The following is a 17,289-nucleotide window of genomic DNA, read 5'->3' on the forward strand; positions in this document are numbered from 1 at the left end:
TGTTTATTTATTTTTCAGCCGATTATAGGCTTTTTGGCTTGTTTTGCTTTTATTTATTTATGTTCCTGTTCATGCATTTACCCCTGGAAGCAATTTGGCATAAAAATAATGTTTGTCTTATTGTATTTTACCCACGGTATATGGATAAAAAAGGAGCCATTTTATTTTAGTGCTTTATAGATGACTTATTAATGAGTTTTGAAATGAATAAAATTAATGCCATCACTAAACAGAACAGAAATAGTGCCCATTGTTACTCATGCAAATAAACAAATTCATAATTATCTCCCGGCTTTGACAGCCCTTCCTTCAGCAAAGCACATAGCAGAAACCAAAAGTTGGGAGTAAAAATAAAGTACTTAAAAGGATTCTTCAAAACCAACATGGCCCAAACCTTGAAACCCAAGATATCTCCACATCTCTAATCTATAGTAACTACGGTGAGGGATTGATGTAAAGAAAGAAAACTTCTAACTCCCTGAAAATAAGACCAGAAAATCATCTTCTTTACAATGAGAGAGAGTGTAATGAGTTAAATAGTGGCCCCCAAAAAGATAAGCTCAAGTCCTAATCTCTGGCACCTGTGAATGTGAACTAATTTGGCCAAAGGGTCTTTGCAGATGTGATTAAATTAAGGATCCAGTCCTCTCATCGCACCCTAAATCCAACAACTATTGTCCTATAAGGGAGAGGAGAGGGAGACGTGAGACACAGAGACACAGGGGGAAGGCGACATGAAGACTGATGCAGAGATTGGAGTGCTGTGTCTACAAGCCAAGGAACATTAAGAATTGCCAGAAGCCACCAGAAGCCAGGAGACACACATGAATGGATTCTCCTCCAGGGCCCCCAGAAGGAGCCAACTCTGCTGACATCTTGATTTTAGATTTCTGGCCTCCAGAACTGTGAGAGAATAAATTTCTGTTGTTTTAAGACACTCAGTTTGTGGTAATAGGTTACAACAGCCCTGGGAAACTAATGCAGACAGTGAGCAGCTACTTACTTCCACAGTTCCACAGGCTCCCCACTGGTTGAGCTGAGCTTTGATTTCGAGCAGAGCCAAGTGTACTTTGAAGAGCCTGCGTATTAATGTAGCAGGGGTCGTCAAAGAGATCCACTCGACATGTGTGCTTCATTAATGAGGCGTCTCGCTGGGACTGCACCCCTCTCTCATGGGCATTACCTGTAGTGATTAGTAGGGATCAACGCATTATGTTTTTGCTTTGTACAGTAAATAAAATCATGCTGGAGTCTAGAATTGATAGGTAGATAAAAGCCACTCCTACTCCATACAAGAATTGAACATTAACTTTCAGGTTTGACCTATAAAATCAAGATGAGCTCAAATAACTAAAAGTAGAACTACCATTTGATCCAGCAATCCCACTACAGGGTATCTATCCAAAGGAAAAATAAAACAAAGACATTCTATAAAAAAGAACTCAGCACTCAAATGTTTGTAACACTTTGTCAATAAATGCTCTAAATGTATCCCAGGCCTTGAGATGTTATCTAATGATAGTTAGTATCCAACTGTTCTAATTAGCAAGACTTTAAAAAATATTTATCCACTCTAAAGTTTCTACATTTGTGTGTTTTATGCATGCATAATATATTAGTATATGTGTATATAGCTTATACACATATTGAATAATCATTTATTTAGGAGAGCCTGCTCATAAAAATTTACTGAAAGTGCAGTATGGTCAAAAGTGCTTGCAAATGGGTAAGAGGTCAGCTTCTAAATTCACATGGACCCAAGTTTAAATCCCTATGGTATCTCTTACTACCTGTGTGCCCTGGGGCAACTTAATAACCTTACTGTGACTCAGTTTTCACATCTATAAAATGTGGCTGCCCACCTTAAAATACAATTGTGAGGATTAAGTGAAATAATCTCGGTGAGACACTGATCATAGTGCTTGCCTTTAGTAGGCTTCAATAAATAGTTCCCATTGATGCTCAGTTCTTTATTCATTCACTGAGCCTCTGCACATGATGCTCTTCTTTCATTGCAATACCCACCCCCTCCTTTTCTTTCCTAACTCCTATTTGTCTTGAAGACTCTGCTCTGAAACCACCTCCTTCAGGAAGCCTTTGCCTGAGTCCTTCCCTCCTCCCGGTTGGGTAAGGTGCCACTCCATGATATACTATAAGTATCTGTTTACTTGTCTGCCTTCCTCCTTGAGACTGCAAATTCTTAGAGTCCTTGGGGGTAGACTATAACCCATTTATTTGTGTATCTTCTACAACTTCAGTGCCTGGTATGAAGCAATTGCTCAAAAGAAAAAATGTTTGTTAGCTGAATGAACAAATGACTGCACATCTACCCAGTTTTCTTTCCTAGCATATTTGACCCCACTATGTTCTGATGACCCCAAATCAACCTTTAGCACAGGGTGATGACTCATCTGCCCTTCACAAAGCATTAGCCTGAGCTCACAACATCAAGTGTACCAACCCACAGGATTACACAAAAGCATCAGTATCTACACCCAGTTGCTCTTGAAAACTGTCATCGCCTTTTTTTCAAATGCAGCATCATATTTATGTTGGCAATGTTGTCTTAAATTAAAAAAAAAAAGATGGTCCACCTCATACCCAAATTTAAAATCATTCCAGACTAAAGTGTGTAGTTGATGAGCGCTTAGCCACACATGCCAGCCATTATATATACCAAAAGTTCTTTGTGCCAAGTATTACTCTGAGAACCTATCCAACCTGCCTAAGAGAAGATTTGTGGCAGAAAATAAATACATAAAGAGTGTAGATACTGTAAGTAACAACATTTTTACGTGGAAGCCCTTACGGTTTGTGGGAATTTAATGTCTTTTTGATAAAAAATATCAATATTTCCATTTTAACTTGAGAGTTAGGGAAATATTATTCTATTTTGCTAATTATTTTTTTCCATAGGGAATTTAGAATGAAGGATAGGGTTATTTTCTATGTCTTGTGATAAATACAATTAACTCCTTCAACAACCAGAAGCCTATTTCAATATGTATAATATACCGGAAATCAAGTTTTAAGTCAATATTCGAATAAATAAATGTCTTGGGAGGAAAAAGGCAAACCTTATTGAAAATATTTGTATGGGTGTCTCTCAAACATTTATGTATGAATCTCTGGGAAAAGCCATAAAAACTACATATTTGCTATTCTGGCAACTGCTATTAATTTGCTCATTGGTCAAGAATTTCAGATCACTTTTAGATAGACATATGCCCAAGTAGTCTCAGGCAGGTCCCAAGACAGGAAATTTGATTTGTAGGTAACTGGAGATAAAAGGACATTGCAGTAGGAAACTTCCTCTGGCCACAGTAGGAGGAACCTTACTCACCGTGGCCCCAGGGGCTGGGTTGAATGCTTCTATCCCCCAGTGGTCTTAGTAACTAAGGTTTGGGGAGATGGCTTCCAAGCATTCTAATTCCACACTGGAACTCAGAACCTACTTTTCTATGGAAACAATGTTGTAACTCAGTGATTTACAGGGGAGGAAAGTATCCAGCTGGAGGACTTTATTCAACTATTAATACAAACACCATCTCTCACCTCCCCAAGATTCTGAAAGGTTCCGTTTACTCGTTACCATAAAGCCACTGTTAAGAAAGGTAGTAGGCAACAGAATTTTCTATTGTATTTTTCATTACAAACTATACATTTAAGCTCCAGTATAGGCAAACCAGAATGGTAGAGTATGGTGCACTTGTCTAAGAGTTAACCATTATGGCCAAAATTAATTCTATAAAAAATATTTCCCAGGCCTCAAACAAACTTTTATTACAAAGTGTGTTCTTATGTTTGGCTCTGCTTATAGTGACTTAGGGCATATATACACCACGTAAAAATAAGGGATTACATTGTGTGTTGATTTGAAGAAGAAATAAAACAAAGATGATCAGAAACAATAAACTGAATTCTATGATAAGACTGCACTTACAAAAAAGAAATCTTGAATAAGGTTGAAATGATATAGCCATATATCCACCAATTCCTTCATAAATTTATGCTTTGGGAGGGAGGGTGCTTTTAAAATATATTTAAAAAATCAAGTTAACGATTCTTGAGGAAAAAAAAAAAGAAAGGAAACCATGCCCCTTTTCTCCAGTGGTACTATTGTGCCCATGCAGCTTAAGTCTAGAAATGTCAAGAATTTTCATTCAGTGAGCTCCCTTCAGAAGCTGGGTGACTGAGGACAGAAGGAGTGGATATAATGACTATTTAATGGAGAAGAGGGAAACAAACTGGGAAGGCAGGTATTTGGACAAGGCTGAAAATTCTGGGGTTCCTCAGGACTCTGTCACAGGTTCAAGACTCCTCTTTCTCTCCTTCCTCTGTACTCTCTCTGTGCCAGTGACTTGGGAACTGCTCCTGGCACATGTAGTTCTGGTCTCATTTATTCTCTCTCTCCCTCCTTCTCCTTCTCCCTCTCTTCCTCCCTCTTTCCTTGCCCACCTCCCTCTTTGCGCCTGGATAATTCCCACCCATCCCTCAGATCTTGGTTTGGGTGTCACTTCCTTAGAGAAAGCCCCTATAGCCCCCCTGATTAAGTTGGGTTTCCCTATGATTTGTTCCCATAACATCTTGGACTTTGAAACACTCATCACATTTGTAAGCATTTGTTTAAGGTGCATCTTCCTGGTTAAATTGCAAATTAAATGAGTGCCAGTTGCGTCTCTATCCCTAGCACCTAGTACACAGTGCCTGACCCATGGGAAGTTCTCAATAGCCGTTGAGTGAACTGTTGAATAAATGAAGAATGTATGAATGAGATAAAACAGGACATAGAGGTTCTTCCAAGTGAGAAAATGGTTATGCTACTACAGGGCATGTGTGGTATGTTCCTGACTGCTAAGCCTTAGGTTAGGAATTTCCAGGGTGATGGAAAGGAGGGAAGGAGGAATTATAACTCCTAGAGAGTGTAATTTTAAAAAGAGAGTCATACCTACCATTAATTTAATGTGTTTGGTCATTAAGAATTAGTTTGAAATTGTAAATAGCTTTAAAGAATGGCATGGAATTTTAATTTCTATGAAAAGAAGCCATGTTTTTAAAGAATTTAAAATACTACCTTAGCTCACCATTCCTTTTCACAGGGTGGAGGAGGGTGGTAATCATAGCTATACCAGAAACTACAAATCCTCATGTATCCCCCAGTATATAAAAAATAATAAAATTAATAGATTACATTGACATGATTCCATAAGAAACATAGAAGTATCCTTGGAAGTGAATGCTTTGTAGATGGCAAGTTCCTACTAATTTAGTTTGAGTCCTTAAATATGGTTATCCAACTCTCTTCTCCACTGCATTATTTATACTATTCAGTCACTTCCCCCTCCAAAGCTGCAAAACTTTCTTTCCCAAAGAAATAAATATTTTCAACAACTCATAAGAATGAAATGACTAACTGGCAGTATAACTTGTTTTTATTAAAATGTATTTCCAATCTGATAATTGATGTACTACAATTGCACTGTGGAAAAGTTTTGCCTAACATCGATGATTACATGCAGTAATAAAACATTTAATACCCTGGCAAGTACAAGGTGGAAAGGCTCCTAATTGAGACTCTCGTATTGCAGGTATTCTTTTGTTCCCTTTGCCAAGCTGGAATAAAGGTTTTATTTTAATCTTAATGGATTTGACAGGCAACAATTTTCACATTAGTTTACTGTTTGATCTTCTTTGAAGTGGAACTCCCTTGAGTCTTGAGCAGAGAAAGCACCTTTCCAGCAAGAGAGCTTTCATGATGTCAAAGCAGTAAAAGACCCTCTAAAGCAGAACCATCAGCATAGTGGATCAGACATAGCAAAGGAGAACCCTGATCCTCCCTAGTGACACACGTGGGGCATTCTGGGCCTCTCTGGGAAGCCTGCAGCCAAAGGATTGTGTGTTTAGTTATACATACCTGACTTTTTCATAAGAGCAAGGGCTACATATGCCCATAGGACTTAAAAGGAAAAAGGAGGGTGGCAGATGGGGAAGCGTACTGTACCTACCTATTGTCTTGCTTTGTTCTAAACAGTTCTCGTATACACTGCTGCACTTGGAGTTTCCAGGCTGTACAAACAACAAATGGTAAAACATTCACAAACATAGTACACATTAATAAACTTTTTAAAAAGCACTAATAATGTTCCCAGAATAATATAGCAGACAACTTCACTTTCTGACACAGGAAACGTCTGACAGTTAAGAAAAGGAAACTGAGATTTGGGGTGAGAAGAGCAGATGTTTTTCATAGTTCATTGCTTTGGAGCTGTAGAGGTTGGTCTGATTGGGCTGGGCGTTCCTAAAGGCTGCCAATGTCCTGTGTCCTAAGGGTTACTGCTTCTGCTTGGGAGGTCACATTCCAGGACTCAGTCCAAGTCTCAGCCAGAAAGTAATTTTCAGGACATTAGTATAAACACTGGCCATGTAGCCAAGCTCTCCCTACCTTGAATTGGCAGATTGGAGCCCTACTCTACTGGGGTTTGGGCCAGACTCACTTCTCATCCTTGAAAATCTCATCCAATCAAAGGGCTTCAATCATCCCTACACATATAGCTCTTCTGGGCAATGGAATGGGGATTCACTGATGCCTTTGAGAAGGGCAGTGTCTTCGGAGGGATTAACCTGGCAGTGCTGTGCAGGTGGGCTTGAGGACATGAGATTGAGGACAGGAAGGGAGCTTTCACGACCATCTAGGAAAGTGAAGATCAGGACTTAGAAAGGTGCAGCTGAAATGGAAAAGTTTGGGGTGCCTTCAAAGGATATTTTCATGGTAGAATCCTAGCTCTTAAAGACTGATAGAAATTTTTCAAAAGAAGATATAAGAATGGCTAACAAACATATGAAAAAATGCTCAACATCCCTAATCATCAGGGAAATGCAAATCAAAACCACAATGAGATACCACTTAACTCCGGTGAGAATGGCCTTTATCAAAAAATCCCAAAACAACACATGTTGGCGTGGATGCGGAGAGACAGGAACACTCATACACTGCTGGTGGGACTGCAAACTAGTGCAACCCCTGTGGAAAGCATTATGGAGATACCTTAAACAGATTCAAGTAGACCTACCATTCGATCCAGCAATCCCATTATTGGGCATCTACCCAGAAGAACAAAAGTCATTCTATAACAAAGACACCTGTACCCGAATGTTTATAGCAGCACAATTCACAATCGCAAAGATATGGAAACAACCCAAGTGCCCATCAATCCACGAATGGATTAGTAAACTGTGGTATATGTATGCCATGGAGTATTACTCAGCTATAAGAAATAACGGTGATAAGACATCTCTTTGGTTCTCCTGGAGAGAGTTGGAACCCATTATATTAAGTGAAGTATCCCAAGAATGGAAAAACAAGCATCACATGTACTCACCAGAAAACTGGTTTCCCTTATCATCACCTAAATGTACATCGGGGAAGGATACCAATCGAATATCAGACTGAGATGGGGGGTGGGGGGAGAGGATGGGTGTATGCCTACATGATGAGTGCGTTGTGCACTGTCTGGGGAATGGTCATGCTTGAAGGTGCTGACTCGGGGAGGTGGGGGGTCGGGGGAGGGGATGGAGGTATGACTACATGGTGAGTGCCAGGCGCACTGTCTGGAGAATGGACACGCTTGAGGCTCTGACTCAGGGGGATGGGCGGGACACGGACAATGTATATAACCTGAACTTTTGTATCCCCATGAAGAGCTGAAAAAAAAAAAAAAGACTGAGTGGATAGGGAGCCCAAAGTGTGAGAAAAGCAAAAGATTGTGGCAGAGTATAAGTGCCTTTAATAAACATGAGCAAATCTGAAGAGGAATCGAATTTGGAGTCAGGGAGAAAATGCTGAATTCAACCTTGATATAAATAAGCAATGTAAGACAATGTGGCATTACAGCTGCAGAGACAGATAAGGGCTGAAGACAGAGAAGGTGGAGGAAGTGTGTAGACAGGGGGCATGGCAGAAGCAAGATAAGGGCCAAGGTCAGAGCCTTGGAGAGTGCTTACATGATCGTAAGGCGGGGCTTGGGTTTTCAGGGAAGGAGATGAAAGAAAATATGACATAAAAAGAAAAGATACAACTTTCCTCAAAACATACCAAAAATATGATGGATCTATGGATGGTAATCAGCTAATACAGTAAAATGTTAATTGTGGAATCTAGATGTATGTGAGTGTTCACTCTATAATTCCTTCAACATACAATTCTGTATGTTTGAAAATATTCATAATAAAATGTTGGAAAACATAAAAAAAGAAGGAAAGAAAAGCAGCAAGAGAGATGCAGAAAGAGAATAAGATGGAAATATTTTCAAAAATAACCGAAGAGGTGTCAAAAAAGAAGAGACAGCCAATAGGTGTCAAATGCTGTAGACAGATGCAGAATATTGAGGAAGGAAATAGATTTAGCCATTAAACCATTGGTGACCATTGTAAAAGTAATTTCTATCAAGTTGTCAAGCACAGTCCAGATCTTACAAGTATAGAGCAGATGTTAAAGCAAAGATAGAGACAATGCTTTCTAGAAGTTTGTGGGTGAAAGGAAGATGAGAAGGAAGGTGGGACATTATTATTATAGTTAGGTTAGGGGAGTCCAAGTTTATCTGCATGCAGAAGGAAAAGAACTGATAGAGAGAGAATAAAGATTGATACAGAGGTTAATGGACAGAACAAGGGCACAGAGCTGGCAGGAGGGGACTGAATCAGGAGCACAGGGAAAATAGTTTTGGATACAGTTGCTAAGGAAGAGAAGGAAGAAGAACACAGGAAGACTTGGAGAGGGGAAAGGGTGAAGTTGAGGATAACATGTTGGATCGCCCTAGTATTCCCAATGAAGTGAGATATGAGGTCATCTGCTGAGGCTGTGATTGGAGGACTAGGAGTAAAAATGATCTAGTACAGGCTCCGACAATGATTCACTCTCTGGCCCTGTATTTGAGGAAGATGCAACTTTTTCTAAACTAACATTTGGAAATGCTCAAATTAAGTGCTCTAGTGATAAGGGCAGGATTGCGTTGCTGGTTCCAATAACAATAAAACATTACTTACCAAATAGCACAACTTTTCGCAACGTATGGGGCAGTAAGACATTTTTTCTGTGGCCTGAATTTTGACCCGCACATCGGAAACACCACCTGCAGGTGGCTGCTTCCCTGGAATTTCATTGTAATACTCATGATCTTCTCTCTCCTCAGCATGGCCATCAATATGTACCTCCTCACTGTAAGGGGAGAAAAGAACCCCCCAAGAGGTTGGGCAGGAATTCAAATGCAGTAGAGGATGCAAAGGGACCAGATCAAGCAAATCATTTGCATTCATGTTTTAGGTTTATAGCTGTGCTTAAGTGATGTCAAACATCTGGATGGGAGCAACCAGATGGCTGAGTTGTTTATCTTTCTGCAGACAAAGTGGGGTAAGCCAACAAAAGTGCCAAGGGTGATGCTTTTGTGGTTTCCTCCAGTGATGAATAATCATAATCATAATCATAATCAATCATAAATGAACATGTAGAAGGCATTATTGTCATAAGATCCTAAAAATACAAAATATTTCTGGGTATCTCTGGCATGCTTGTTCCATGATTGTTCCATTTTGGAAATGTTTTGCTCAGAGAAAATTTAGATATTGTTCTTTGGGTTGAGGCCTGACCAAGTTTATTAAACCAAGATGAAAAAAATAAGAGAGCGATAGCCAGCTATCTTGTCTGCACAAATCTGAAGGAGTATATGGGATTAATAAAGAAATATTAGAACCATATGTGGCAAGTGGGTAGATTTATGTAAACATGAAATTGTTCTTAAAATTGAAACAGGGCAAACAAACAGACTTTTCTTCTAAATAGGAATTAGTAAAAGCTTCTTATAAAAGAAGAATAAATCAAGTCTTTGTGGATGGAGCTGATTCCACTGACAACCCACACAGTTTTGTCGGGTTCATTACATGTCAACAAAATGCACTAAGATATAAGTGCTATCCTGGGAAAAATTCAGCATCAGAGGCTTCTGGTAACCCCTTCTCCTTTGCTATCCTTGACCACCTCATACAAGAAGCTCTCCAAACCCAGTGTTTGTTGATACACAAAGTGACATACTAAGGGAAAATACATTTTAAAGTGCTCAAGAGTTTCGTTTCTCAGGCATGAATTGTGCGAGCCAGAGGCATCACTGCATTCCACACGTGGTGGAGCCTGACAGGCCTGAACGGGGTTCAGCTTTCACTGCAAACTTTCTGTGCCTCAGCCAGATCCTTGGATCACGGCCTGTTCTACCCCGGCCACAGTTTAGCTGGAGCCAATCTATTTACATTGCAAACCAGCAAACTAACAGGAGTTCCTGTGATACACATTTGATTTTTATTATTTTGCTCTTTGTCCTTGATTTTTTTCCTTTTTACTGATATGTAAGGGATCTGGAGTTAAAACGAATCTGAGAAATGTGTTGATGTTTATTATTTTATGATTAAAACACTTAATTCATAGCTCTGCGTAACACTAGAGAAACAGGGCTGGTCCCTTCTTTTCACGTCTCCTTTAATCTTGTTACAAAGCAAGGGGAAATATCTGAATAAATATGGATAGAAGAAAAATAGAAAATGTCACTATTATTTTGTGCTGAAATTGTGGCTACTTGTAAGAAAAAACTAATTTCATTAATCAATTTTAAAATGCTGTATTAATTTTGAAAATATATATAACAAGTCAAATAATTATAGAACTCTTGGCTGACCTTTCACAAGAAGTATTCAAAGAAGGATTTTTCAAGTACTGTTTAAACCGAAGTTCAAAAGCCTGCCCTATGGTACTTATGACATCTTGGGCCATCCCATTGCGGCATTCCAGTATGTGACAGGCTGCAAGAAGACATACAAAATAAATTATAATAACTTTCAGCAAGAGAAGATTATATAAAGTCAATGTACTTCCAGATCATGAACTGATAATTGAGCAGGTTTACAAACTCTCTTTAGCTTTGAAATGGTATAAAGAATACCTCATATTTCATATGAATCAAAGAGAAGAAACATATTCAAATGTTATATCTAAATATCTCAAAACACTTATAAGTTTTGGTCTCAAGGCAGGTATGTAGGGTCTACATTTTTATAAAAATAGACTGACCTTGGCTATTAAAGTGACTAAGGTTTTGTGCTAGCTCGTGAATTCAATACAAGAGATGCTTAGGGCACCATTTTGATGGGAAGATGAGGTTTGAGGTCTTTGCATGGTATGTTACAGAAGATGGAAAAAATACAATTTTCCAAACTGCCCCCTCCCAAAAGTGGGGAATGAGTTGCTGGTAGAGATAGGGGCTGTGGAATACCTTCTCCTCCAGCCACCCCTTTGCGCTGTCCTTGCTACCATAAAGCAATGCTAAGTGTGGCAATCCCCATCTTCAAATCCCACTAAAGAACTATCTCCAGTAAGCATCAAAATCAAGATTTGGTGAAGATGTCATTATCAGAAGATATTAAAGTTTTTATTGGATACTTTCTCTGAGAAGCAGTTACTGGGAGGGGGCTAGTTTTCACATGCAAAATAAACAAGATTAGCGGTGTGGCAGGCATCAGACAGAATATCACAAGTAAATAAGTTAGCAAATCTCCTGCTGCTACCTAAAACAGGAGTTTGTGTTTAGGGGCTACAAATGAATCTCCCCACTATCTGTAGTATCGTTCTTGCCTTGGTTACAGTATGGCCTTACAATATGAAGATTTGATTGATCGAAGTTTCATAAGGATGACTTAGAATCCTAAGTATGACTTAAAGATAGAGGCAATAAATCTCATGACAAATTAAAAAAAAAAGGAACATTTGTATAGCTGGAAAAGTTGAGGGATGAGGAAAAGTCCAATAATGGTTTAATATACACAAGAATGGTATAAAAATTGTCGGCTATTCTCTAAGAATAGGAGAGAAAAAAGGCCATAGGTTTAAGGGAGTGCATGGAAAATTAGATTAAATACCAGGAAAAGCATCTTGGGTCTTGGAATTTTGAAACGAACACTGGAACACGTTACTAAAAGGGATATCTGAGGAGAGGAGAGATAGCTGTTTTTGTGAAATGATTTAACTGTGTTAACCTGGAAGCATGATTTTATGTTTTGCATTGTCTTGGAAAGAATTTCATATTTATTTAAAGTAAAAGCAATTCATTCACATTTGATAGAATTTGTAGAGCTGATAGCAGTAAGTTATAACAGAATCTGTAACAGTGTTTCTTAGCCTTACATTGATAATCATCTCAAGGAATCTCAGATATTCTCATGCCAGAATTGATTTGTCTTTTATTTAAAGGATTTATATCTGAATACTTCTGGAAGGTGTGTGTGTGTGTATATATGCACACATGTGTATGCAGCGGTGGTGTGGTGGTATTACGAAATCAAACAATGCTAAGATGTCAAATCTCCAAAAGAATTATTTATCATTCTTATAAGGTTGACCCTTTCAAGTATAACTTGGATCCTGAAATAGATTTGGATCCTGAAATAGACTTAGGTGCTTATTCTAGTTTTGAAAACCCAATTAAGAATATCTATTAATTTACATTCTTTCCACCAAAGGAAAACACTTGGTCTATCTTTAGACAGTCACTTTATGTTATCCTTATTTTTTTCCCTACAGTAGCTTTACATTGGGTGACCAACACATGGCCGGTGTCCTAAAAATATTTATTGAATGAATAAATACCGATTTCTCTTAATCATATCAATATTTCTACCATATGAAGTTGTCTTTGATTTTTTTTGAAGTGGGACTTACAGTGAGTCCTTACAATGGGTCATGTTCTTATAGCCACTGAGTAATATAAATGATTGCTTTGGTCATTTGTGGAAATAGTCTCCTCCTTCCTGGCCAGACCTCATATCCTACAACCTACAAAGTGCCCTTGGAGATGTATCTTCCAGTTGAGCCAAGAGAAGTTGTGTTACAGTATAAGAAAAGGTAATTCACTTAAATTCTTTTGTTTTTAATCTCATAAATTCCTAGTCCAATTAAAAATGAAGTCAAAATCAGAAGTCATATCAAAATAGAGACAAAAATTTTTATAATTTTATTTTTTCTTAGGGTTAAGGAGATGTTGAGAGATAAAGATGAGGAAGATATTCAAAGAAGCAGGAGATTCAAGCATGCACAAATAAATAAGAAAACCTAAATTGCACTTCCAATGAGAGAGATAAGAGGATAAGGACATTTAAAAGAACTCTGAAAAATTCAGATCTGAGTTCAAGTTCCAATTATGCCATCATCAGTGTGACCCTGAACAAGTTAAGGCATGTGGGCACACAGGAATAAATGAATCAACCAAACACATCAACCAGCCTCTACCACTTTTAGCACATTTCTAAAATGTTTTATTTAACTCAACTTTTCTAATTCTAATTATTTGAGGTTTTGGTCTTGTTCACGGGCTGATGCTACTAACATAATCTGTTTTGCTTTGGACAACCCTGTTACTGCCATATTACTTTCTTTTTTTTTTTTTTTCCCCCTTTTCTTTTCTTTCTTTCTTTTTTGTTTTTGCTTTTTTGGGTTTTTTTTTTACAGACAGAGTCTCGCTATGTTGCCCAAGCTGGACTCAAACTCCTGGCCTCAAGCGATCATCTGCCTCAGCCTCCTGAGTAGCTGGGACTACAGGCATGTGCCACGGCGCCCAGTTTGAGAAGATTAAACAGAAAGAAAAGAAAAAATAGTAGTGCCTGTCTCTCTCCAGGGAAGAAGCAACACTGGACAAATAAGCTGACCCTGTGCAGATGTTCTGCCCAGTCTCACCACCTTCAAGGAACACACATATTTTGGTATTTCTATTGTTGCCACTCACAGACATGCTGCTCTATTGGTCATGGGCCAGGACAGAGGTGGACTTTGAATCACTTATAAATATACTCATTTCTCAGTATTAGATCCATCTCCAAAGCTTGGCCAGGAATTGCCCAATCTTCAGCTAATGGGAAGGAAGGAAGACAAGTATCTGTATAAAAAAGACCCACGTTCCAAAAAGGAGTGTACATTTTCAGTGATATGATAACTTTGCCATCAAGGCCAGAGCTTTGCTCCCCGTGTCTGGAATCAGACACAGATCTGGGTTCTTTTCATTCCACCTCGTAGCCAGATAGACCCACAGTTCTACCCCTGGGTATCAGGTACTATGTTAAGTAAGATGTAAAAGAATCTGAGATATTTCTTTTTTCTTTTTCATTTGGTTCTCTAAATGGGTAATCATGGACAAAAGGATGAGAACTATTCTTAAAGGATAACAGGCCCTGTTTTTTACTAATTTCATATTTGTTTTTAATAGACCAGTTTTTTGTTTTTTGCTTTTGTTGTTAGAAAACTAGAAATTCATTAAGTTTCGGTTCTCAGATCAACCACCAGATGGTGCTGTGGGATCATAGCAGGGAGAAACAAGCTCAAAGAAGGAAGCCAGTAGTCGGTCCACAGCTAACTAATGTCCACTAGGCAGTAGTGCATGTACTTTATAATCATAAATATAAATAAATGGATTCATTTCGGTTGGTTTATGGGGTTTTTAAAAAATTTTCTTCAGAGACTCAGGATCATGGACTTCCTATATCCAGGTAGTCCAGGGTTAAAAATAGGGGCCTCTTCACAGACTCAATTCAGAGAAAATATTAAAATCTTCCTAGACTGCTACATGTTTGGAGTAAGAGAATATGAATTTTCTCATTTACAGCAATTACAGGGGCAGGCTGTGTTAGTCACTAAGTAAATTCAAAACATTCTTACTGGAACTTACCTTTTCCACAGAAAAAGGCCTTTTATAAAATAAGGTGTCCACAATTGGGTCCTAGCCAAGATGGGAAAAGTGGCAACTGCCCTGACGTGAATGCAGTATTACTCAGAGTGAATCAAGCACCCATGGGACAGAGGGAACATTCAGGATTATCAGCTGAAGCCTGGTCTCCTCTGTCCATCTCCACTCCTGACAGCCAAACTCTCCTCATCCCTGCAATCTGGTTTCTGTCTTTCCCAGCTCACAGAAACTGTGCTTTCCAGGCTACCACTGGACTGAATGGCATTTTCCTACCTTCATTCCCCTTAACTCCTTTCAGTGTGTGACCATCCATGATGTGTCCTTCTGGAGAAATTGCTCTTTCTTCTTAAGTAACACTGATCTCCTGATATCCCCCTCTCCTCCTGACTACTTCTCTGGCATGTACTGTCTCCTTCAACTTTTCCCACTCCCTGAAATCCTTAGTCCTCTTCTCTCTGGGTTCTGCTAAGAAGCTGCAGTTTTTCCAAACCTGCACCTGCAGGCCCACGGCCTGCCGCCCTCTCTCTCTCTCTCAGATCCACTCCCCGGGCGTCTCCTGTCTGCCACTTCCCCTGGATGAACCAAACTCACCAGGTAACTCTATAACTTTACCTTTCTGGTTTCACTATTTTTTATTTATTCAAGGACTTAGATCTTTTTCCTTTTCATAAATGTATTATAATAAATATTCATTGTAAGAATTTTAGAAAACAAAAAGGCACCAAGAAGAAATAAAAATGATACAAAATCCCACTGTCCAGGGGTAACCACTATGAACATTTTGGCATGTTATCTTTCTAATATTTTTTTCTCTGTATATTTATCCCCCCTCCAAAATTACCTGGTATCATACTATACACCAGGGGTGGGGAAACTGTGGCCTTGGGGCCACATGTGACCTTCTGGATCCTTCAGTGCAGCCTTTGGATTGAATCCAAATTTTACAGAACAAATCCTTTTAATAAAGGGATTTGTTATGTGAAGTTTGGATTCAGTTGAGGGGCCGCTCTTGGGGATCTGGAGGGCCGCATGTGGCCTTGAGGCCTCAATGTTTCATAATCTGCTGTTTGTGCTTAATAGCTCTGTGAATGTTTTCCAGACATCACTAATTCTTCTATTACACTAGTTTTAATTGCTGCATAGTAGTACATTCTACGGATTAATTTACATAATTTGTTATTTATGAATATTGTATCAATTTTACTCATTGCTATTATATAAATAATATATTGCTTAATCTTTGTGAATGTCCTAATTATTTCCTCTGAAGTAAAATTGCTGGTTCAAATGCATTTACATTTTTAAGACTTTTGACGCAAATTGTCAAATTGCTCTCCAAAATATTTGAATTTATGCTTTTGTCAGCAGTGTTCAAGGATAACTACTACTCTAAACTACATTTTATATTGTTTGATGTTTGAAATTTGAAGATAAAATATAGTGTTTAATTATAATGTGTGTGTCTTTGCTAGTGAGGCTAAACTTGTATTATTTTTCAAATGTTTCTTGGTGCCTTGAATGTTCTTTTGTAAAGATGAGCTCAGGGCTGGATTCAGTCACCCATTCACTGGCTGGGTAACCTTAGGAAAACCACCTTACACTCCAGTATTTTCTTCTGTAGAAAAGGAATAATATTATCATCTACCTCCTAGGTTGTCGTGAGGGTGAAATGAGGTAATGCAGACAAAGTTCCCCCGACAATGCCTGGCATATGGTGAGCATGCAATAAACGGTAGCTGTTTTGCTTTGCCCTATTTCTCTATTGGGTTGTTTGTATTTTTCCTATTTATAAGAATTGCTGCTTTTTTAGTGGCAATATCACTCCAAAACACACAGGAAAATAATAGCAATAGCTACCATTTATTGGGTACTTACTATAAGCCAAGCAGTGAGATATTTGCATTGCATGCAATATCTCATTAAATCCTCAGGAACATCTGATTCCTATTTCTTCAACAACCCTCATATCTAAATAGTTTTCAAGCACTAGTAGTTCACAACTTTGGTCCCAACTGTCCCTTTGTCCTCCAGTGTAATTTAAAACATGAACACCCCTGCTGAGGATTAATGAGATGTCCTCTGAATTGCACTCTACAATTCCAGACTGCTTTTCTGCCTTCCAATATCACTCTTACAGACATAATGGCCAAAAAATTATCATTTTATAATTTCAGCAAACTAGCAGAAGCCAGAATAATTTTTATAAGGCTCAAAATCTTCGATGGCCCCCAGTGACCTACTGGCCAGCATTTGAAGCCCTCTATGATCTGTTTCTGGCCTCTCTTTTTGGCCATGACTCCCCTACTTCTACTCTCACCCCTCTCTGCAACCCCACCTTGCCACAACACTCACAACATCCAAACACGGCCCTAAGCTCTCGTTACACTGCTCTTTCAGCTGTGCCTTTATTCATTCATCCCACACATCCTGGCTAAGCATCTACAACATTCCAGACACTATTCTCCAGGCACCCTCCTTCTCCATGCACATATTATGACTTATGTTTTTCCCTTCCACTAAA

General features: G+C 38.7%; 1 protein-coding gene across 1 annotated transcript in view; it reads right to left on the bottom strand.

The window, feature by feature from the left end:
* Positions 1–17,289, bottom strand: part of SHC4 (SHC adaptor protein 4) — a 114,758-nt gene that overhangs the window by 11,816 nt on the left and 85,653 nt on the right. The window contains exons 7-10 of the mRNA XM_045528692.1: positions 10,719–10,842; positions 9,043–9,214; positions 6,006–6,066; positions 1,004–1,183 (exon numbers count right to left, since the gene is read on the bottom strand). Coding sequence (XP_045384648.1) covers positions 1,004–1,183; positions 6,006–6,066; positions 9,043–9,214; positions 10,719–10,842 — 537 coding nt within the window. The remainder of the gene's footprint in view (positions 1–1,003; positions 1,184–6,005; positions 6,067–9,042; positions 9,215–10,718; positions 10,843–17,289) is intronic.

This window comes from Lemur catta, chromosome 1 (genome assembly GCF_020740605.2).
Source record: "Lemur catta isolate mLemCat1 chromosome 1, mLemCat1.pri, whole genome shotgun sequence".
Classification (NCBI taxonomy): domain Eukaryota; kingdom Metazoa; phylum Chordata; class Mammalia; order Primates; family Lemuridae; genus Lemur; species Lemur catta.